This window comes from Meleagris gallopavo, chromosome 7, assembly GCF_905368555.1.
Source record: "Meleagris gallopavo chromosome 7, MGAL_WU_HG_1.1, whole genome shotgun sequence".
In the NCBI taxonomy this organism is placed as follows: domain Eukaryota; kingdom Metazoa; phylum Chordata; class Aves; order Galliformes; family Phasianidae; genus Meleagris; species Meleagris gallopavo.
In genome coordinates, this window is record NC_139410.1 from 26,666,506 (window position 1) to 26,691,543 (window position 25,038).

At 38.2% G+C, this 25,038-nt stretch overlaps 1 protein-coding gene across 1 annotated transcript in view; it reads right to left on the minus strand.

The window, feature by feature from the left end:
• The window catches only part of MYLK (myosin light chain kinase), a 177,777-nt gene that overhangs the window by 24,847 nt on the left and 127,892 nt on the right, over positions 1–25,038 (minus strand). Inside the window, exons 19-24 of the mRNA XM_003207685.5 lie at positions 19,993–20,043; positions 18,948–19,075; positions 15,570–15,723; positions 4,005–4,307; positions 816–854; positions 624–717 (exon numbers count right to left, since the gene is read on the minus strand). Coding sequence (XP_003207733.2) covers positions 624–717; positions 816–854; positions 4,005–4,307; positions 15,570–15,723; positions 18,948–19,075; positions 19,993–20,043 — 769 coding nt within the window. The remainder of the gene's footprint in view (positions 1–623; positions 718–815; positions 855–4,004; positions 4,308–15,569; positions 15,724–18,947; positions 19,076–19,992; positions 20,044–25,038) is intronic.

Sequence of the window (25,038 nt, forward strand, 5' to 3'; positions counted from 1 at the left end):
TTGCATAAGTACAATTGCACCTGTGTGATACACTTAACAATTAGAAGTGACAGATCTGTTAAGTGAAGCATAGACCATCCTTGGCCTTTAGCGCGACCAGCAACACAAATTGCTCAAAGATTACCATGGCATGCAATTCACATAACCACGAGTTTGAGCATTGAGAAACACAGCCAGGCTAATCACTGACCTTCACAGAGCTATTCTATTAATGCTGTTGGGATTATGACCACTGTCAGCAGAGATCCTAGCCTGTGGGCAGGATAATCTTGTTACCACTAATGGGTATAATGGAAATGCAAGTGCACAGTGTGTTCTTTTTTTCTCAGCTATACTTCAGAGCACTGAACAATGAACGAATCCTCTCATTTTATTCATACGTGGGCCCCATTTTCCTTGCCAGAAATGCATGTAATGTCTATTTAAAAATATCAATTAATAGGAATAAAGGGTCTTTATGTATTGGAGGTTGGCATATATTAGAATCTATTTTTACAGCAATAGAGGAGCCTTGCTGGAGTGCTAGGAGTACAAGACACTGTCAAAGTGGGAGCGCCTGATCTTTATAATTGCCTGGTAGCTTGGAAAACAAGGTGTCTTTAAAGGCACAATAAAGTACTTACGATCCCAGTCTTTCTTCAATATTATAGACATCTGAAACCTTCTGTTCAGTGTTGATAGTAACTGTTCGATAATTGACCTCTGTTTCTTTCCCTTCTACAAACAAGGATTAAAGACCATGATTAAAACCTCCATAAAACATGAATTAAAATTACAGCTTTTCATTTGTTCTGATAAAAATATGAAATTCTTACCATCGTCAGATAGCTCTGCTTCCTCCTCTTTAAGTTCTTCTGTGAAGAGAATAAAGACATGAATAGCTTGTTAAATAGGATATGGTACTTAAAAATAACGGCCATGTTATTCACAGTAACATGCGTAACTGGTAAACTCTATGGCTAAGCATCAAAAACAATCAGGGAATTAACTTCATAATGAAAATTGCTTCGCCACTTCTTCATTTCTGTTAGTTACACAGTCAGAATCTAGTCATTGTTTCTTGATAAATAAAGTTCATGTGTTTTGCAGTGCTTGGCTTTTTACTTCCCTACTAGAAACATGAGCATTCTGAATCAATTCACAGTCACCTAATAAATTGCTTTAGGAATGCCTTAGTGAAATAGAAAATAAATGTATTAAAATTGAAAACTACACTTCTGATTTGATGACAAATCCTCTTCTGGCTTTTCAAAGCAATTTTGTCATTGCAAGACCAAGAGCAAAGCACGTTCATACATAGAATGATTTCCTGCAGAGCTCCAGACACATTTTTCAGACTCAAGACAACTAGAAAATTTGGAGAGCGTGCACCTTCCTGAGCATGACTGAACTTTGAAATTGATGATAGCCAAATGGAGACTCTGTTCTGCAGGACCCAAAGGCAGGCAGAGATGTTAGCAAGCTCAATGACACAAGACAGTGAAAGCTGGCCTGAGTGTCCCAATTTTTATTTTTAATTCTCATGTACTTGAACTGTCAGTAGGTTTTTGTGTTATTTCTTATGTTGCCTGCAAGAATGAAGTAAAGGGCCATTGCTGGAATGCTGTTATATATTACTTACACTGCTTGGACTTGTTCCTAAGAACTGTGGCTATGACCAGCAATTTGAGCAACTGCAAAGACAGTTCCAGAAACCTGAACAACTCTCCCTGTAATTTTCTAAGCTGCAGTTTTTCATTGTAGAGTGCAAGCCCAACCAAGTGATTTATTCCCACTGTGTCAACTAATTTATGTTATGAAACATTAATGTGATACCCTGTATGCCATCATGGACTTTAGAATATAGAGCTAGGTGCAGTAGGTGACAAGAAAACAACAGAAAGACAGGGTGAAGGGAGCACAGACAACTGGTCTGAGATGGGCATCACCTATCCAACATATAAAGCTGCATCTGTATTTTGGTGGCAGTCAGTCAGGTCTACAATGTGTTCCTAAAGCCCTCCTCTCTTTTTGCAGGATTTGCAACCCCTTGTATGTCCCAGCACAGAGTAGCTCCTTTGCAGTCATTTACCAGAAGAGCAGGGAGGGAAGCAAGCCCTCCCCATGCATGGGTAGCTGTCCTCAGATCTTCCTCAGCTAGAAACCACACTTGCAGAAAGCACATCACATTTTCCTCCCCTTTTAAGGGCTGCATAAGGGAGCTGATCCCAACCTTACTGCCAGCTGTTAGCGTCTGCCAAATAGTGATTAGACAGACAAAGAAGTCAGTTCCCTGTTCTGGAGCGACATGATATTGAAGACATGAACTGGAAACATTTTGGTCCACCAGTGGAAGACTAAATTAAATAAATAGAATATATCTGAGCTTGGTAAGCTCTGAGTAGCTGTGCTAGAAACTTTCCCAATGGCACCAAGTTTTCCTCAAACATAGCAATGTCTACTTTAATATGTTCTGACTTACAACCTTATTTCAAAGCTGCTTTCTTGAAATTAACAGTGAAGAGTTACCCACACATTTCTTCAGTAGGATTTTGTTGGAATTGTTGATATGTACCAGCCACCTCAGTGTGAAAATTAGTAATCACTCTTTCTGACAGTAATGGAAAATCCCCTGTTACTCAGCTAAGTGTTTACATAGATGACAATTTAATGTCCTGACTTTCAGAGTTGCTGAACACACGCATTTTCCACTGCCTCTAATTAAAGCTATACTCATGCACTCAAAAAATCATGCTCTATATGACTTGTCCTTTCTTCATGCTAGCTGCAGCATCAAGAACAGAAAATAAGAAGCTCTGGAATTGAGAACACAAAGACAACCCACCCTCCTGCAAACAAAATGCAATTTCTTCTCACCCAAAGAAACATTTTGCTATTAAAAATATTTATCACAATAATTTGTACACTCTATAGGCTCTTTGTATTAAATCTATGTATAAAAACTGTTGGTCTTAAAAAATAGCTTGTTTGCTTTGGTCCAGTACACATATAGCTTGCCCTCAGGAAAAGTCACTTCCCCAACTCTAAAAGATGTTTGCCCTGCAACTAAAGAAAGAGGTCATTCAAACACAGGGAAATTTATTATGAAGCGTTAATAATATCTCACTTTCTTTCAATTTTATTGCTACTTTTAATGGTATTTTTCCCTCTTTGCAGAGAATCTGCATCCTGATTTACATCAGATTCTCAATCTTTTTAATAGAGGAAAGTAATTTCTCAGAAAGCATCCAAGTCAGCACTCAAAGAGGAACACAAATTTATTTTGTTTAGAAGTGCCTATTAAGAGGCTTACAGAGCTTTTTGGTGCTGCACCACCTTGCTATCATTTTGCCTTTCTGTGGCAATGGAAGATACCATCACAAGGATTATCTGAGACACTCAGAACTCCAGTGCTCTGCATACACAAGTAAGAAAGGAGAGATACAACACGTAGACCACTCCTTAAAGACTGGAAGTATGGAAAAAAAAACATCATTTTGGTACCCAGTTCTGGATTTTCGGAGTGGTAGGAATATAAATGTGATTCTTGCACAGTAGGTAGTTGTGGATTTGCACAGAAATCTACATACATCATCTATTTTGTCAAAAATAATGTTGATTTTTTTATGTGTGTTCAAAATATTTGTACAAGTTTCAGAGTAATTTCTAAAATGCACCAGCTCTTCCCATTAGTCCTTTGAGAAGAAGATAAGCAAACAGTAAGAGTCAAGAGATACTAAATAGTATTTTTACATGTCTATCTAAGTGGAATCAAAAATATTTTTAGCACCCACACAACCTTGCAAACTCAACATGCTAAGTAGGATACAGGTGTTGAATTCACAAAATCAAGAGTTTTAGGAGCAACAGGACAGAGGTGCTCTACCATGCTGGCATCTGAAGCATGGGAACTACACCTAGGTACGAGACACTCCATTTCTGCTGTGTATTCAGCGCTTGGCTAACAGCAAGCAAGCTTGCTTTTTCCCAAAGCAAATTTCTTAGAAGTTCTCTTTAAAACTAACCTTCCTGTTTCTCTCCAACTTTTACCACCTCAGATTCCTGACTGGGCTCGCTGATGCCGTACACGTTAGCAGCTCGCACTCGGAATTTGTACTCCCGGTCAACCTGCAGGTCCTGCACGTTGAAGGACGTGCTGCGGCAGGTAGTGAGGTCTGTCCATTTGTTATCCACTGAGTTCCAGATCTCCACAGTGTAGGACTGCACCGCGCTTCCACCATCATAAGAGGAGCCGTACCATGAAAGAGTGAGGGAGGAACTCCGTATGTCTGATGCACAAGGTGTTCCAGCAGGCGGGTCTGGTTTATCTGTAAAAACATACACACAGAGCATGTTAGCTGCAATTGTACGTGTAAGAGGCAGGTCTTCTGTAGGGGATTAGTGGCCCTTCCATGTAATTTCTCTGCTTCACATGTTTGTATTAGAGTAAGAAAACAGCTGCAACACAAGCAAACAGAGAAACCTGAACAAGCAAATAGATGCCAATCCCATTTGGGCCTCAGCGTGGGCTGTTCAGTCCCTGGGAGTCTAGCTAAGCCATGCTGAAGCCTAATGCTCTTCACAGCTATCATTACAGGAACTACTGAGACTAAAACCAATCACAGATATGCTCTCATGTATGGAAAGAAAATCTCCCTCACAGATCTTGAAGGATGATGTCTGCGAATAATTTATTGAACTTCTTTGCCTGTGAGCAGATTTTAGAAGCTCAGTGTGCTTTTTGTTGGAAAGAAATTCAATTTACACTGCATTATTTAAATATTGAGACTTTCAGATCATGTACACTTTCGAAACTGCTGGGGAGGCGGAACACAAAAACTTCAAACTTTTCCTAACTTAGAGACTTATTCATAGATTCCTTATTTGCATGCGTAGAGCCAATATCACTAGAACTTGGTGTGCAGATGAGCAACCAGCTATGCAGGAGTGTGACAATACAAAAATCTTGAAATTATACAACATGTTCAAAATAAAGTTTAATCATTAACTATTTATTGAAATGAATTTTCTCCTAAGGCAAAAAAAAAAAAAAAAAGCCAACTTCTTAAAAAAATAACTCATTAAAACAAGGGTGATGGAAGTTAAGCACTTTGAAAGACTTAAGGGGAACAAAATATCTTCTCTGGCAATAATCCTCTCAGAAGTAATCTAGCAAAACCTACAAAATAATGATGATGTTGATCTGGGTGAACTAGTGGACTAAGGCTGAATGAAAAATCATGGGATGGGATAAAATGACAGAAGATAAAAATAAAAAGATAGTGTTATGCTACAAATAGCAGTTGCAATGGATGCTGACTGATAAAATATCATTCCCTTTTGCTGGTATAACTGCCAATGGACATTATTACATTTTCCTTACGAGAGGCAGAGCTGCCAAACCAGCCAAAAAATACAGCTAATTTTCTTAGCAGTAAAAACATCAAAATACTGGTGAAATTGATGCACACTTTGATCAAAACATTATCGCGGTGGACTATATCAATTATCTCTCCATACTGAAATTGTCATTCTTGGGAAAATGACTGAGCAGACAGAAGTGGCCACAGTTTGCCACAATCATGCCTTTGGTTCTGGGACTGAAAGACCTCTCTGACTCCTGTGGTTTTGCTCACAGAGAAGGAAAATAAGATAGTCTAATCTGATCAAGACAGTTAAACATCATTCCACTGTCTGGAACAGGGCCACCGTCTTTCCACAGAGTTCTATAGACCAATAATTTCCCTGCAAAAGTCAGCTGAAGTCAGTTGTCACTGAATATCCACCTTCCTCCACAGCTTATATAGTAGGAGATGTATAAATAGAATTTTTAAGTATGAGAGAAAACACTCAGAGGTAAGAAGAGATATGAGCACCAAGGTTTTGTAGATGGCTTCAACATGACAATGCCCATGTGCAAGAGAGATTGATGGCCGGAGCAGAGGTTATCTGCACTAATTTTGGCAACATGTAAAACACTGTTCCACTAAGAGTCATTATTATATGTACATCATTTCTTAAACAAAATAGAGACATGATGTCCTTAACCTCTGGAATGGCTTATTGCCCTGCTTAGTTGTCACATTTTACTGGCCTCACTCTGGCAAAATATAAAGGACTACTGACAAGCACAAATTTATAGAGGACTAGGAGAGAATCACAGTCTCCTGATGCCTGAAGAGAAGCAGCCCTATTCTGTGGAAAAGTTCTGCCCCAGCCTCCTCAGAGCGGCAAGAAGTTCAGTGCTCACATTCACTATACCATCCTTTTACAGTACTGCATCAGGCTCTGGAGAACTGCTTGCGTGATACACATGACAGTCAACTGTTTGTCGCTACAAATTATTAACCATAAAGACCTTGCAGGGAACAATATTGCCTATGTCCTCTTGAAAATCTGCTCAGAAGAATATTTGGCTGTATGTCATATTTTCCTTCTATAGAATCACAATTGCATCATCACAGAATGCAGATTTAAGAACTTGGTTAACAGCTGACTTATCCTAAATCCAAACAGAACAGTGCAGTTCCTGGTAGCAAGGGCAAACACTTTGAAGAAAAACCTACATCAGTAGTGTATCACACACCAAAGATATCTGTTTGGATTTGTCAAAGTAGCACAGGTTCTCTGACATCTGCCATGCACACAGCTGAATGAGGGCAATAAGGGTATCTTTTAAAGAAAAAAAAAAAAAAAAGAAGTAGCTTGTTGCAATAGTAAGACCTGTTTTAAGAGATAAGGCTAGGTTATAGAGATTCATACATTTGATAGCTTCTGACTACAGCTCTACACTGAATCCATATTTAGTATTAGATATGTCTAATGAATTAGGTCTAGTTTTAGATATGGAGATTGGCAGCCCTGCCTGTGGCAGGGGTGTTTGAGCTTGATGATCCTTGAGGTCCCTTCCTACCCAAGCCATTCTATGATTCTCTGATATCAGTATCCTAAGGCACAGTTACCTTGGTGGTCTCTTTTTCCATTTCCACTCACCTGGATAATGGCAACACATTTTGTCAGCATAGTTTGCAAAAGCAAGGCTTAGGCATGTGAGCACTGAGAAGAAAACATTCATGGCCAAGGGGATGTCAGTTGTCAAGAAAATGCTACATAACTTTAATTTAATATCTGCCAATATTTCTCAATTATTATTGATATATTATTGAGAATATTGATATATTATTGATATATTATTGAGAATATTTCTACTGCAGTATTTTTTTTTTTTCCCCCAGAAGAAAAATAAGTGATTTTTGACTTTTGAATGAGTGAACCTGGAACCCTGGCTGGACTTGCTCAAGCCAGAAAGATGCACTTTTGATTTGAAACCTACCATGTGCTGCTGCTTGCAGATCTGCTCAATGTATGCATATGGAGTTAGTAGCTGCTATGGGAGATCATAAACAAGAAAGCCTAATCTTTGCTCTTTCTTAATATGACAGATGTATATATAGCATTTTAACGTTGTTAAAATTATTTTATATCAGACTGGATGGTATTCCACAGCTCTTCACATTCAGAGAATTTGCAGATGGTCTCTCCATGTGTCTGTTTTGTTTCTCAGTAGTTTATTCCACGGGGATTTTAAAGGTTACCCTTTATTCATCTGTCTGTATTGAAAGCTAGGATATTTTGCCAAACTACATTCCCTTCTGGAATATGAAATATCTATCAGCACAATTAACTGCTTCCAACAAAAATATCCAGTGAGATGGGGTGTGGAGTTCCCTATTTTGTCCTTCTGTTTTGGTGTCTATTGCACCATTCATGTCCTTGAGGTGCCCATCTTCAGTATTTCACTTGTTTCATGTGCCGTCTTTTACACTCATATACATCACACTTAGGCTTATATTACAAGAACTTTATGTAGACTTCATTAGACTACAATTTTGTTCTTGCTATTCTGTATTAAACCATAGCTTCAGGTCAAAATGTGAACTAGAAACAGTAAGTGCATTGAAAAATATACTGCTCCTTGTGAATGCTTCCATAGGAAATATTAGTAGGGGGAGCTATTGATTTAAAACATCAGTATCTAAATTCAGCTTCACTATTGTTTGCAGCAAAAGAAAAAATGTATGTTCTCTATCAGATATCTTATCTCTATGCAAAACCAGGGACATCCAGTCTTGGCCAGTTTGCATCATGCATATAACATCAAAACAAAGACTTAGCTATGATTTATAGTATTCTGGATGGTGTCCATAAAATTGGCTGTACCCAAAGTACTGTTGAACCTTAAAAACTCCACCTTCATTTGTAGTGGACAGAACTTACACTTCTTTTACTAGGATATGTGTTCACCTTATTTGCCTAATAGAATAACTGCAAAAGTGAACAAGGTAAGCTGGGGGTTGGACAGCTACACGTTAAGTGTGTCTCAGGCACAAAGCTCCGCAGGTAATCTCTTTAGGGTTACCAGCAGGGTTGCCCTGAACTGGCTCACAAAGGCCAGCTGCAAGCAAAGGAGAAGGCTAATCAGCTAATTTGGCCTCCAACCTGCCAAGGGACAGTTCTGCACAGCTGCATGGAAACTGCATACAGTCACAGTGACTAACACTGCAGGGAAGATGGAAGTAGCAGTTCCTGTGTGCTATATGCTGTGCACGGGAAAGTAAGAGGAGAGTGGAGGTGATGTGAAAGAGGTCATCTGCTCTCCTCCATCTGTGCTCCAATAGCTATGCACAGATTAGAAAAGAAGCTACTTTGCAGCCAAAGGAGACATAAATTACCACTACTCCAGAGCAAGAAGGGGAAGTGAGGAGGTCAGATTCACTTTATTCTCTGTGACACACTTTCCTCGGGTAGAAGGTAAAGTCACGAGCTGGCCTCACATGAAATGTATAAGCAACATTTAAGAACACGCTGGGATTGAAACAAGCCCTTATCTACTCCCAGATTGAATTCTGCTGCACTCCTTCCTCAGATTCTCAGAAATACTTTGGTAAATGAGTTTCAATATATATTCTGCAGTAACGTTTAATTATTTTTTATTTGTATACACTGATAAGCATAAAGCATATGCATGCACAACGTTTATCATAGAACCAAACTCAGCTCGAAGTTCTTGTCTTTTTTAGTGGTCTACAAACCCAAATTCCTCCTCCTAAGGAACTTTCTCTCTTCCTGTGTAGGTGGCAAACCCCAGCTCATAAAGTGCACCCGCATAACGTGAATAACGTGAAACTGTGCTACCCAGATTCTTACTGACTTCTCAACATTGCTCAGTTTACAGAGCCTGCAGAACACAAGCACCACTCCAGGAGACCAAAAAAGGCAGTGTTCTCCTTATCTAACTCAAAGTGCAGGGAAATGGTGACAGACTGCTGTTTGATGTGAGGGTCAGCCCAAGCCCAAGCTGAGCTCCAGGGTTTGCTGCGTATTAGGAGCTCACAGGGCTCTGCTGCTCTCTTAAGCTGTTGCAGTAGAAAACCTCTGGAAATGCAAAACAGTATAACTGCAGTCCCTGAAAAGATTAATGTTTCTTTTACTGACAGAGCCAGCACCAAAGCAATGTCTCTGAAGTAGTTTTCTTTATCTGTTCTCAAAATTGGTTTGGTTTCTTTCTAAACCCAGTTATCGTATTACTGTATAATACTATTATTAGCTATTGTGATAGTTGTCTGTCAGATAAAGAATAGACAGAAAGAAACAATTTAATTCCATTCCACAAGATGTTTGTGCCAGAGAAGGTATTTAATATGCTGCAAAAGCCAGTTGAACACTGTCCATGCCGACAGCACTGGCAGAGCCTTCATTTGAAATTCATCAGCAGGAGAAAAGCGAAACCATAAAAGGCCATAACTGAACTCTGCATTATTGCTGACAGAGCTTGGGTCATGGCAGACTTCTCAGCTGTGCTCGGAAAACTATGCCCTGCAGATTTTTTTTTTCCAAAGGAGGGAACTGCTATAAGTAGAGAGATTGTTACCCCTTTCTATCCTATATTACACAGTAATATCCTGCTGGATGTTACTGCACCACAGGTTTGACATAAACTAGAAAAGAATTCCTGCATTCTCCCACAAAACAACACAAGGGAAGAGGAAATTTTCTCCTACTGAAGCAGCCTCTGCAGCGGGAGCCAATGACCTCATGGACAAGGTCCCTTAGCTCAGGGGATTTCCACAGCTACAGCTTTGTCAGAGTTTGAAATTCTCCTCTCCCTTTTAATGCATACAGGAGACTTGTGCTAGCCTTCATGAACTGGGGCCCTTCCCTACAGCTCTAGCTGTTATTTAAACACTGCATTTTTAAGACCTGTGGATAATGTGCTCATGAACACAGAAGGCCTGCAGCACTGCTTTGTGTCGTTTTTTCCCAATTTGCCAGCAGGGTGATTAAGGCATGCAGGAGTGCAATGACCTTGCCCAAGGACATACAGGAGAATGGAGCTGGGAATGAAACCAGATCTCAGCAGTCCTACGCATATGCCCTCAGCACAAGAACATCTCCTTCTGCTATGGGCCCAATGGTACAAACAAATATATCTAATGCATTCTCAGGAGCCCATTTTCTAAACCATCTGCTACGCCCCTGAGTCAACAAGCTATTCAGATTACTCATGTGCTACACATTGGGCAACTGGTTTGCTAACTGGTTGAATGAGAGCTCTGATACCTGCCTGGAGAAAAGCAAGGTGAGTTTTAAGACTTGCCTTGGTGAGACTGTAAGCTGATTTCAAATCTTTGCAGTGTGAGTTTAGGTCCTAGGAACACTGATTTCATGTGCAGAACTGGAGTCATGATGAATCAATCATTCCTTGATTGAACTAAGGCATTCCTAGCATTTAACAGCAGGTAAAATACAGAAAGTTTGAGAATATTTCCTTTTCCATGACATTTCCTTTACTTTACTGGGAAAGAACAAGTAGAAGATAAGTATGAGGAAAAAAACTAAATAGATTGTTCTGTTGGAATTTCTCCTAGCAGAAATGACATTGAAACTAGATGGGCCTTCAGAGAACAAAGGGATCAGTGTACCAGCACTGATGGATAAGGCAGCATAAGCTGTTTGTCCTCTATATGATCTAATCTTGCAGTCATAATTTAGTTTGGATGTGGCTGCAGAATTGGGCCACCAAGCATTAGAGGGGAGACTTGACAGTGAGAGTTACAACACTCCTGAACAACAACAACAGAAACAAAACCATCACCAGAGTAAAATATCTCTTCCTTAACTGTCAGTCTAATTGCCCTTTAAACAGAAAACTGAAGACAAAAATCCTCCAGCAATCCAAAGGAATTTAAAAGGTGAAAGGTTAGAGGTCAAATCCACCCACATACTGTTAGGAAATTCATTGCATTCTTGGACCCTAGATATAAACAGGGAATCACATGGCTGCTGCAAGATATAATCTGGTGCTCCTCAAAAGAGGCTGAAAAAAGTTTCAGAAGCAGCCATGTCAGTGCTTTGGAGCTGCCTTGTTTTCTGTTGAAGTTTCTATGCTTGCTTCATCAATGCCTGTGCTTGTTTTGCCAGACAGGAACACACTGTTTCTGACACTACTGGATTCACTCACTGAGCAGCTAGCCCCAAGCCAGACCTCTCAGCCACTCACAGAAATGCTGATAGTGCCACTGTTAACTGATGATTATGCTACTACATTTCCTTACAATAGAATTTAAGGGCAAAGAACTAATGCGAGTACAGCTATATTCCTTGCTGGATCAGAACTAAGTCCTTCATATAATAATTAGTAAGTCTACCACTATGTTCACTGACTACTGGAGTTAGTGTTAATCTTATTCTCATGCAAATTCTCAAGTTAATGTTTTCATTTTTGCTTGGGAGACTGCTCACATATATTTTGCTAAAGGCACGGAAGTAAGTTTTGCCACAGAATGCAATTTCTCCATCCTCATTCAAGCAGGAAATCACAGCATCACACAGAGCATCATGTATTAATAAAGTCATATTATACTGCTTGCACATCTGTATGGAACGTGCTTATATATAAGTGTACTTAAGTTCTTGGCTTATTGCTGTTCAAACAGTGCATGAGGACACAGAGTGTACATTGTGTACACAACTGCTTAGCTTAATAAATATACCAGAACAATTATCTTTGAGCTTTTCAGATTATAAAGATATTGCTCTTATTCTTTTCCATGTATCTGTCATACAGCTCACTGATCACCACCATAATTTTTATACAACTCTACAACTGAAATAGTACAAATTTAAAGGACTTAAAATACTTAGTTGATTAAATTTATGCCGCAGGTAGACAATACTTGTGCTTTTAGTTCTGTATGAAAAATCTTCACCAATACCAAAAGTATTCACCAAACACTTCGATATCCCTGTATATCAGACATGGAAACATTAAGCATTTTGCCCAGAATCATGCAAGCAGTTTACAGCATAGCTGCCAAATAGACCACTTATTCTCCTTGACAAATTCTCCTCATTAAATACTATTATTCTTTTGACTCTTTGTCACACTACCCAGCTTCAGCTAATATGAAGACCAAATTTATTTTTCAAAAATGGTTGCAGACTGAGGCATTCCTGTCACACATCTAAAATGTTCAGAAACATCAGTTTGATATATTTACCCAGATACAGCCAGTAAATGGCATGAAAGGAATGAATATTCCCTGCTATCGCCATAGAGAGCTCTGCCTTTCTTAAATCAGTCCTATTGTACATTCTGCACATCATTGGCTCACTTAATATAGCTTTGGCAGCAGAAGTCTGCTTTAATCTGAGACAGTGTCTGCTGTGAATCATTAGCTCAGTTCCACATCAGGATTTGGATTTGGAGCAGAAACATGCTGCAAAAATCCCCCTAGAGAGGTTTCAACTAATGGAATTGCTTAATTGAGAGAGCTAATTTTGACAGTAGAGAAAAACTCAACACGGGCATTTTGAGAACAGTCTGTTCTTTAAGGGCAACTTAGATGTCTTCTACTTCAGGTCTCTCAGTATTATTAGTGCTTATACAGGGACAAAGTTACACACTGAATCGATGGTAAGCTCAAACTCTGTCCCTGTGGCTCATCATCACCCCACACTGCCAATCCTCTAACTTAACTAAATATTTGTGCATCTGTTGTGTGGATTGCAAGCAGCTTACTCTGGAGGCTGAGTTTAATGGATAAGTGGTTTGATACATAGATATGGATAACTGGTTTGATCCATGAGCTCATAGATATTAATTATAATCGCAAGAATAAAAAATAAATAAAAATTTAAAAAAATCCTTAGAACAAAGTTGGGATTCTTTCAAGTGCTTCTTTTCCCATCATACACTCCTCAAACTCTGAGTGTCAGAATCGCTGCCTAGATTAGTTAAGCTTGCAGATGAAATCTACTCTGTGGCAGTAGGGCCTTCTCCATGTTAAGAATGTGGGAGCGAGGGCAAGTTACTTCCTGTACTTTGAACAGAGCAGAGAGTACAGACAGGTGAAAATTCAGAAACAAGGATAAGCTTTGCTATACTAAGAGTTCTCACGTTTTGCATACTTAGAGAAGTACAGATTCCCCATTCTGACTAGAACTTTGGGGAAAAGACAACACTTGCCATCATTTCAAAGTGCAAACAGTGTGAAGGATTTCTCTCAGTAGTGAGATTCAAACCTACCCCCTAGAAGGGAGACATTTTTACCACCCTTCCTCACATTTTGGGGTACCCTGATTAAAGAATATGGCCTTAAAATGCATATAGAGCAAACTAGGAGCCCTTATCATGCTTCTGGTAGTGCTGACATCAGTGAGACATCTCACTGAAGAGCTTGGCAATTTTACAAAAGGGAATTCATTCTTGTCATCAGCCAAAATACATGTCAAACTTGAACACATTGTAAGGATTCTTCACTCAACTCTCCTAAAAGCATCTCTGTGAATCCCACTGTTCTCTGGCACTTTTCTCACTTATGGAAAAGCAAAGCAGGAGGCTGAGATGAAGCTTTATAAGGTTATAGAATTCAAAGACTTTCAAACCAATTAACTCCAACGGATATAAAACAGTGACTGATATAATGACGAGGCAAGGTTCACTTAATGACAAGATCATAGGAACTGTTGGACCAATTCAGCTAGAAAAAAATCCATCTTGCCCAATAATCTCCTACATTTAGCAGCCTGTAGCAGCTGCCCAGGAAGGAGCAATAAAAAGGGAAATGTGAAGAGCAAATGATCTCCTGCCATACCTCTGGCTGCTAGTCAGTTGTGTTGGGACTTAGATCACAAAAGCTGTATCCAGAATAATATATACGATGGTTATTTGAGGACCAATCCTTCATGGTGTTTATTTTTAACCTAGCTATACCTCTGACATGTACAACCTACTATTGGAAGGAGTGATATGATTTATGTATATATCAAGTAAAAATGCTTACTTCTGTTCTATGGCATGTTACTGGCATCTACGTGATATTTATACTCATTTATTGTTATTTTTAGCTGCACCCAGTGCTGGAGATTGGGCAAAAGAAATTAAATAATCAGGTGGCCTGTGCTGAAAATATACTCAATAGTGTGCAACTGAAAACATTCTCTCTTACACAGTGGTTGTTGTAACTGAAAGTGTGATTCTACTCATTAAACTTTGCACATTGTCCATTGCACTGGATTGCAGGAATAAATTTCCAGTCCAACTTGGATTAGTATTTTGGTATTTTGCCATGGATTTCATTGGAGTCAGATTTTTACCTTTGGCATTATGCACACATTGCTTGCTTACTCACTAGCCCACAATCTGTTAAGACAGCAGAGTCAATGCAGTTATGACTATGTAGTAGGATGAAGACTTGCTATTTGAATTAGAATTTGTCCAAATGCCTGGGCTCTTCCCTCCCCAAGGGGAGGGGTCCTCATGTCAAGACACCTCTGCAGGCCACAAAGAACAGAGCCTATGAACAGAAGGAAGCAGACTGATGTTTTAACCAGATCTCAATCTCTGCTTGTAGAAATTTCTTAGATTTGCATGGGAATCATTTGCTGTGTATCCATGTCAAGATGGATTCATTGCCCGTTGCAAAACTCAGTATCACAGCCTAGATTTCTCTGATACTCACCAGGGCAGCAGTTAAATCTCCAAACATACTGAAACTGTTTGCCAGTCTAAAATTATCTGTAGCTGTCCACAGTCCACTACAACAAACTTGATGCTCTAAAGCTGTCATCTGATATGGCTTTTTGAAATTTTAAAATGCTCTCACTCTCTCATAGCTTATATGCATATTTAAGAATACACGTGTGATACAGACATCCAAATATAAACGGCTTTATATTCAAAACAGACTGTCTCTACTCATCGCTTTCTGCCCCTATAAAACAAGTGGACAAAGGTAGGAATTGCAATTACAAGGACAAGACCTCCCTCCTCCAAGCAGCGGGATGTTTTCAAGTTTCCAGTTTAAAAGAAGCCATCTCAGTCCTTCCTAAACCAGCACTTCTAAAATTTGCAGTCTGGCAAACATCTGATGTTTTTTTAAAGAATTGGGGTTTTTTTTGGCTTAATTCTTCTTAACTTATCTGATGGTTTTATTTATTTGTTTATTTTTTTGCATATCATCATGTACAGTATGAAACAAATACAGAGCAATGTCTAGAATAACTCTATATCATTATTACAGACTCACCAACAACTGTAAGGTTGACTTGTGCTTGTCTGCTGCCAAGTTTGTTTTCTACAACTAGCGTGTAACATCCACAGTGTTCCTGCTTTGTCGATGATATTGTTAGCTTGCTGCTGTTTTCAGCATTCTCAATTTTGATATATTCATTTTCTTGAATCTGCCAAGTTCAAAAAGAAAAAAAAAGATCTCATAGGAGGAATTTCTTTATCTTCATACTTGTAAGAGCTCAAAGTACATAAAACACAAGGTTAGTATAATGATGGTCATCTGCAGATAACTCTATCCAAGCAGTGAGTATGTTCAGCTGGTAAATAATGCAGTCTACTCAAATCATCTAGAAATGCAGTGGAATGTTACAATAGCTCTGTTCCTGCAACAGAAATAAGGAGCGTTGATGCTTGTGGGACTCCACTAAAGAGCAGGGGCTTTGCTTTCTACCATCTCTTCTACAGGTTTAAAATGCACACTGTGTAATAACCACGCAAAAAAAATTTGGTCTCACATATCTCACAGAGATCACAGTGGCACAAGGGTTCAGCCCTCATCATTCTAATTCATTTGCCATTCCAAATGTGTAAATCATCCATAGCTGTGACTTTTACCCTCTCATCTCAACGAGCCTTGTTCTGTAGTTCAACATAAATCACAGTAACAGTCTCATGGTTCTGAACAATTGAAGATGATGTTGCCTGAAATGGAGATATAATGGTACAGCTGTGCAGAGAGAAGTACAAACTGCAGATTAGCTATCATAAGGCATATTTATTTTCTGGACCGGCAAAACCTGAAATCTCAGCTAAATACCACAGGCATATTAAGAACTAGCTTTTAATTGAAACAAAGCTATCATAGCATAAATGGCCAAGGAGACTTAGATTTTAACCAGTATTAACTGGAGACATGAAAGATTATTTAAAACTCATAATGCTACACTGCAATTATGGAAGCTGTACCCTGTGTTCTTATGAAGCAGACAACATAATGTCAATGCCCTTCTCCTACCACTTCCTTCTTAGATAAGAGACTCTTCCAACTATTCTCAGAATTTCAATAAAAATGAAGGCTATTTAGTTTGGCGTATCTTGTCACATATATTCAGAGAATCAGAAATTACAGGGCTAAGAGAGGACTTGCTCTGCTTTCTCCTAAGCTGAGATGAGACATCCACATTGCTATATGCCCAGAAGTAACCTGTGAAAATGGTTCCTACAGTAATTGGAATAGAAAATAACTAAATGGGATTATGTAGGATTACAGTTTAAATTACTCTGAAAGTTTTTCTTTTCCCCATGATCTTCTGAGATTCTACACTGGTTTGTAATGTTTTGCTTCATTAGAAATAGTTAATGAGTAAGAGAAATAAAATAATACACTGGCTAGGTTAAGAATCTCCAACAACTGGTGGGGTAAAACAATTCATTATCTGCTAATAGAAGAGGCTTTCAGAAGCTGTCTCTGTTTTAGCTGATGTGGCTCCAGCATCACTCCACTAGATTGCTGTCACATACAATTATATGGGTCATCCCAAGGTGACATTTCCTTTGTTTCAGCCAATATATTCATCCAGATTACACCTGTAGGAAGCCACTGTGGCATTTTTGAACCTGAGGGAATGTGAGGAAGGAGCACAGAGGGGATGAATCCCTTCTGCTTACTGCACTACACAGTGGAAGGGCTGAAATCAGAATTAACCACTCACTGGCTTTGCTCAAACAACTACAGATAGTCCCCAGGAAGACTGTAAGAACACGACAGTGACTTTCACTGTTACAAATGGAAATGGAACAGAGTCAAAATCATCTGCATGTATAGAAATAGAAGAAATCCAGGAGAAAAAAAAACATGTGATGAAATATATGTGAAAAAGAAATTAAAATAATTATGCAGCAAAATACATAGTAGTTGGTTCCCAATTTAATTAAAAAAGTGAAATACTGCTGCCCTCACTTATCCTCCTACACTGTTTATGATGCTTTTTCTTTTCTATATCAATCCCTTTTCATCTCGATATTCCTGAAAAAAAATCTCATTGTAATGTACAATTTTGCAAATCTTTAGATTGTCTCATAGAAAATAATTAAGCAGGTATAAAGCTGATTATTTTAACCATCATTTTAGAAATGAAAAAAATCACACACTATGAAGCTGCTATGGGTATGATGAAGTGCTGGTCTCTACTTTCATTTAGATTTTTAATATAAAAATGAACTCAAAATCTATGTAAATAAGATTGTTATATTTGGTGATGAATACAGAAATATCAGAATATATCAGAAACCTATGAGGGACACACTGCATTGCTGTGCCAAGACAGAGCTCAGCAAAATAGGGAGTTAAATATTACTTGAGGGCTGTTACTGCAGAAACAAGTAAATCTTTTTTAATCTTCAATCTTTACACTAAAGAATTTGAAGGAAATTCAGGAATTCAGGAAGAAAAACCCAAGAACCTAGACCATATTTTTTCTCCTAAAGTAAGAGGTTATTTGAGGTTAGCAAAGATGGACCTTTTGGACTAGCAGACTGTTTTGAACTCTTTCAATTTAATGCTGACCCATCTGAATTTACAGTCTAAACTTCCTTGTAGGAGGAGCTGTTTTTGTTTATGTTCTATAGAGTGGATAGTTAGTTCAGAATAAAATAAACACAATAGCAGCTACAGGATATATTTATATTTGCTCTATCCTAACACAGCACTTGCATATTGCATTGTTTGGTTTCAAGTGTTTTAATTATTCATTAAAGAAACTCTTTTTATAAGCTGCCTTTATGGACACGTGCAATGTAATTCAAGAGAAGTAATTCAAGTAGAAAGAATTCAAGCCCAGGGGATGAGAGGAGCACAACTGCTGATTTGCCTCGTATGTGACATTTGTGTTTCAAGATATTTTATTCAAGATTTTTACACCACCTTTTGCCCTCTGTCATTGCTTTAGACTGAGCATCAACGAAGAAAAGATTGCTTCTAAAGGAAAAAAGTATTTCCTGTGACAAATACATTTCAGGTACCATATTCTTTGCATCACCTATAATTTAATTACATGCTCCAAGGATTTTCTCAAAGAAACAGTCATTTTTTTATAGAGGCAGAACAAGCAGCAATGAGTATTAACTGTAACAAGAAATATTTAGGTTTGTTGTGAGGAAAAAGACATCTAACACTGTGGATGTTTAAGCACTGCAAATAGGTTGTCAATGAAGGGTGTGAAATCTCCATCATTGTAATGTTTTCAGCAACAGTGAGAAAAATATGTCAGGAATGACATGAACACTGCCAGGTCCTGGAGAAAAGAAATGGATTCTCCATCAATGGCTTGATGGAGTTCCTGTCCAGCTCTATTTTTTTTTCCCCAGTTGTTAAAGAGACCAGAAAACAAGTTACCTGCTTACGGAATTTCATCCAGGTGCAAGTTATGGGTGCTGTTCCTACCACTTTGGCAAACAATTCCACTGATTCACCAGCACGGACTTTTCTGTCTTCTGGGAACTGAGTAATCTGAGGGGGAGTAGCTGATAAAAACAAAAAAACACCAGCAATCCCTTTATGTTACTATACTTTCTGTTTTTCTTAAAATTCAAAACACATTTCTCTCTCAGCTCAACAGTTTCAGAGCCACATCTGAAACAAGGATTGGCACACACCTGTTGTATGCAATGAAACAACATTGTAAACATTATTCATTCCACTGTAGAGAAGCAATAGCAATGTACACATTAGCATTTTGCTCATACAAGACCAACAAACAGAAATACAAAGGCCAAAGCTGCTAAAACTGTTCACCAGTTCCAAACAAACAGTTCATTTAATGTGCTGTAGGATTCTCCTTCACTTTGCATTTTTGAAAAGAGGTCCCTTCTAGCCTCATCTCAGTTTGCATATGCTGGCAGAGTCTGCAAACTTGCTTCATAATAACAGCACTCAGAAAATCTAAAACTTGGTAGCTGCCTTTGACCATCTGTGTTCAGTGGCCAGGTGAGCTTCATGTGGGACATCTATTACATAGGCACAGAAGGAAATCATCTTTGATTTTTCAGCTTCTCAGTGGTATGTGCTTATGCAGGTTTCGCATCCTGTGATACATAGAAAAACCTTTTAACTGAAGGCTAAGCTGTGTTGTGGATATTCAGAAGGATTGGAGTTACAGTGCTGACAAGCTATAGAATTTTGCTGTAGTGTATTCAATAACAGGAATTATTTTTGTATGCTCATGATTTAAATTTTAGCCAAATGTAACTTTGTGAACAAGCTTGTAAAACAGGCTTGGCTTTCCATTTTTCTCCTCACAGAACATAATACCCACCATTTAATCACATATGCACAATAAATTCAGCAGGTAAACAATTGTACTTAGGAGTGCATTGACCGATGATTAAAACTGTAATGGTTTATTATTAATTCCTACAGGATGATACATGCAAATGATTACCTGCTTTTGGAGGAGTCTTTGGAGCTGGTTTCTTCTTCACTGTTGCTTCACCTAATTATATTAAAAAAAAAAAGTTAATTAAAAGTTTTGAGTTTTGGAAGGAAGTAGATTAACTGTGAAGCTTACATTCATAGTGATGCTTTGTTTGTACTTGGAAATCTATTATGTTCTTGCAGCATATTAAACTAATGGAATTAAAATACTTAAAAAAACACTATTATTCTGAATGATTCTCAGAATATTCACAGCTGAAACTAGAACTTTTTAAAAGAGTCAAAGTCATCTGCTACACATATCCCATTCTCCATCATACTCCATTTCTCATAGCAGCTTAACAGGGGTGAAGACACCGGTCAAAGATCCACTTCATACTGAACTTCTGCTAAAATTTCTAGCATCATCAATGCTCTATGAGCTCAGTTAAAGTTATACAGTGAATACCACATGCTACTTCTTATGCCCCGTGTGAGTTAGCAAAGAGACATGTACTGGCAGTAAATACTCATATCGGTTCCTCTGCCACATCTTCTTCCTTAGGTAGGGACAACTTTTGTTAATATTCCCAATGAAAGAGTCATATGCCCCAACATTTGACATCTATGTACCTACATATTGAGAAGACAATGTTCTAGAAAATTGTGAATGGTAAGTAGAAAAACCACTGAGAATAAAAATAGGTAGAAAATGACTACTTATTATTTCTCAGAAAAAAGAAAAAGAAGGTATTTAGAGGCTACTTGAACTATGAGGAAGCAGCTAAAAAAGAAACAGAAGTGGTTTTAAATGTGGCATGCATGTTATGTTCACAGACAAGTAATGTTGTGCATGACAGAAACATAAAGAGGTTCAAAAGGACAAATTCATAAGAGTTACATCTAGCGCTGGCCATTAAATGTAACGGAATGGAATGCCTTCAAACCACTGAATTCCAGAAATGGAGGAAATAATTCCTTGTGAAGCACTCTCTTTTTACCCACTAAAAGACTGTCAAAGACGCTTAGATTAGGTGCCTCTGCTCTGAGAGGATATTTCTTCTTTTCTTGTGCTCAGGTAGGCAGCTTGATTGAACCAGTCTGGCTACTAAGATGTTATTTTCTGCAGTAGAGGCAGTATCTGCCATGTGCTTTTGAATATCGGGCAACATCTCTATATGTGCATAGTGACAGCCATAACAATCTCAAAAGGTTTGACTTGGTTCATTGTTAAAGATATTTTGAATTCAGAAGACACTGAGCAGCAAAAAAAAACAAACAAAAAAACCCCCCACAAACAAACAAAACCTCACAACCCTCCCACCAAACCAACAGAGATTTTTACTTCAACCTCCTTTGCTACTAGCTGTGCATGATATGCATGATATCCAGGCAATGTGTCCTGAGAACAAGGAGCCATGAGATGTGAATTCACTGTGGGGATCTGATGTTACAGATCGAGCCATGGGCAGTTGTGTGAATATTTATTTAATTTTTAAAGTCACAACTGATTTACTATAGGTTATTAAAAGACCAAATGTTTTAATAAAAAAATAATGGTTTACCAGTCAACACCAGTGTTTGTTCAGTTCATTCTGCAGAATATTTCATTATACAATGAAGTTGTTCTCACTTTCTTCTTAGAATCTATTCTATTGCATAGCTATTTTCTCTCTTTGTATACTTAGCTTCTATGTGCTCTGCCTATATTGTTTTTGTTCAAAGCAGATGAGATACAATCATGAAGAGCTAGGATATTCTTGCAGTGCTAATGGCTGAATCAAAAAAAGAATTGGATATCTCTCAAGGAGGCCTTTCATCAATGACAGCTCAACAGCACTAATTAAAGGTTTTGATTAAGACCTTTGTAGATTTTATCCTGCCATAACAGGACCATGTCTACCATGTGGGCTTAACTCTTTTTAAACAGAGGCATTCAAAGAGCCCTACTGTTTGTTAAAGGGACTCATTATTTGATGGGTCATCAACGGACTGAGATGTTCCCTGGCTATTCTAGTGACAGCAAAAATATTTCCAGCTTCTCTTTCCTATTCAAATTCTGTGAATAAAAGCAAAAAGTGGTGTTTCTGAAACAGCTTTCCTCTTTGTCATTGCATTTTCACACCTGGAGCTGAAACTCATTTATTTCAAACTGTAGTCAGAGTTATGTAGATGAAACTACTTCTGTGATCAGGTGCCACTTGGAAGGGCTGCAGAATCTGGCCTATTGTCTGCTGTTAAACATCGCCATTAGTGAAAATATGCTATTAGTTATGCATCGGATGCACAATCTTATGCAAAATAACTCAGTTATTTAATTTAATACTACATAATTTTTTGGTGCTGCATTTGATATCAGATTCTCTCCTCTTCTCTAAACTTAGGGAGAAATAGCTGCTGGGTTATAAGAGTTATAATGACTTCTAATAGTAGTTAAAGTAATGACATGAATTTGATTAATTCCACAGTTCATTAAGCCTGATATGAACAAAGAACACCAGTGATGAGGAAGAAGTAAATGCCATCTTGGTTTGTAGATACAACAGCTACTTTTCAGAAATGTCACTGCAGACAAATAGGAGAAAAATCACTTTCCTTAAACTAGCATGATATTCACTCGGTTGTTGTAAGTATCAGGCAAGTGCTGGTGGGGTGATCTCATTCTCCAAATTCTCATGTTTCACTCTAACTCTTAATATCTCAAGAATTTTTTTCACTTGGCTGACACTGTCATTTGCTGCCTTTGCAGTACATACACAGAATGAGTGTCTATATACTCAGATACTCCTCTAACTTTCCCCAGTCTATCATCAGCCACTCCCAGTTCCTCACCCACCAATCAATTAAGGCACTGCTTTTTACATGAAAATACAAGACTGTTTTAATTTTTAGTTTTTACCGATGAGGACATAACATTCACTTAGCTGAGGATATACAGACTGTCACTGGATTTCATCAAACCATGCAGACTGCAAAGGGTTGCTGAAGGTCTGGCTGAATATCCTGTTTTGCAGACACAAACAGCGCTGAGCAGAAATGCAAGGCAGGGGCAGTGTGGCAGGGAATGAGTAGAAGGATACGTCTCTGCATCCTTGAAGCTGACTTTTTTGGCAGATGACGCACACTTTACTGTTCTTAGACCATCCTTAAGAATCGCAGCTCATCTCATGCATCTTTTTGAAAGCAGCTTTTGTTTCAAAAGCTGCTGGAGACAGTGAAAAAATCTAATAAGATTAATCAAAGTTGACGAGGTCAAATGATTGTTTTCATTAAAATATTTGAGCCTCTTGGAAATGTTAGTGTAAGTCTGCTTCTGCTGCTTTTTCAGCAAAAAATACCTTTTCTCTCTTTTGATATTTACATTGAAACAGGCTGAAGCTGAAAACCAGCCTGGAAAAAAAAAAAAAGGACATAATATTCCCTCCTTAAACGAATCTGCCTTCTAGAAACGACTTAATGTAAACATCACAAGGCTGGTATTTACATAACTTTATAGCCAGGTTTGCCTCTTAGAGAGCTTGTGTCTGGGGGCACATACACTAAAAAAGGGAAAGATTCCATACAGGCCGATAGCTGTGGGACATTTGGTTGTGAAGTTCTTTGCCCTGATGTTGAATTCGTGAGAGCAGATATGTTCGGAAGCCTCTTTCTTTTTTGTTTTCCTTTTTTGGAATTTTACTAAAAATAAGCATAGCCCTCCCCTGAAATGGCTCTCTGTACAACTTGCTTTCATAAAGCATGAAGTAGAACTCTGTTACAGTCTGAAAAAACAGCAGTACTCAAGATAGCATTTCCTACCAGTCCATAATTTCTGTTTTCCTTTAGTGACAAGTCTACAGTTATGTGCACATCTTCTGTATTGATGGCTTTCTGCTAGTAAATAAGCACAGTAAACACCTAACTCTGTTAAACATAAGGAGAAAGACGGTGTAACCTCTTCTTGACCAGACATCAGAGTATGATACAAAGGAAACAGGTTTTGTCTCTAACCATTTCTGGTGCTAGAAGGCATGAAGTGACTGAGACTTAGAAGCACAGAAGAATAAAATCCTCACAGTTAAGGCACTGACTTATTCCATTCTATTCTTGCTTCTCTCGCCAACTTCCTTGTTGGTACAAAAACTTATTACAGGTATTACTGAGAACAGATAAGCTGAGATAAGAGAAAGATGATGGCTAAAATTGCACTAAAACAAAACACATAATTACTTACCAACTTATTAATGCATTCATGAACCTATACTAATTGCCACAGAGAAAATCAACACTGACAATGTACCAGGACCAGTAGCCTGAAAACGACATGGTTTGAAAGCTTAATTTCATTTGATTGCTTCTCAAGAAGCAAATTACTAGTTCTGTTTCCAAATAAACATTTAATATCTAAATACAATGAAATAGAAACTCTTAAATGAAATTGAATTTGATGACATGAGGAAGTTGAAGAACTAAATGCCATACAAGTCACTTTTTTTCAGTTTGCATGTTTCAGCAGTTTTTAATGGCTTTCATTTTTCTCACTAGAAACAATCAACATTTTGTTGCAGCATCCCAAATTTAGTTTCTAAAACACACAGACAGTCCTCTAACTGAAAAAAAATCTAGCCTCCTCCATGAGAAAAAATAATCCAAGAAATATTCACTCTTGCATTTCAGTCAAAAGAGAACTAGCACACTCAGAGCTTCAGCAATGCACAGTAGTACTCTCAAAGTTACTTAGTATTTAGAACAGCTCAGCTAGAGGAAGAAACAATTCCATTGCAGTTTGTCAGCAAAGTGCTTGAGAAGTTTCTGCAGTTAAAGTACAGAAGAGGTCCAACATCAAACAGTGCTTACTATCAAAGATGTGTGAGTTCAACTGAAAGTTTTGATGGGAGCAAGAGAATGTTAGTGTCTTGAATATAGATTCCATTTTTGGTATTTCTCATATTGGTCAAGGACATCTAGCAGTAGATGCTAAAAGGCTGTGCACAGTTGTGTACAACCAACAGCCTAGACTAGGTCACTAGCCTGCTATCCAGTCTGCTAGGAAGGAAAAAGACTGTAAGGGCATTTGGACATTCAGGAGCTCTGA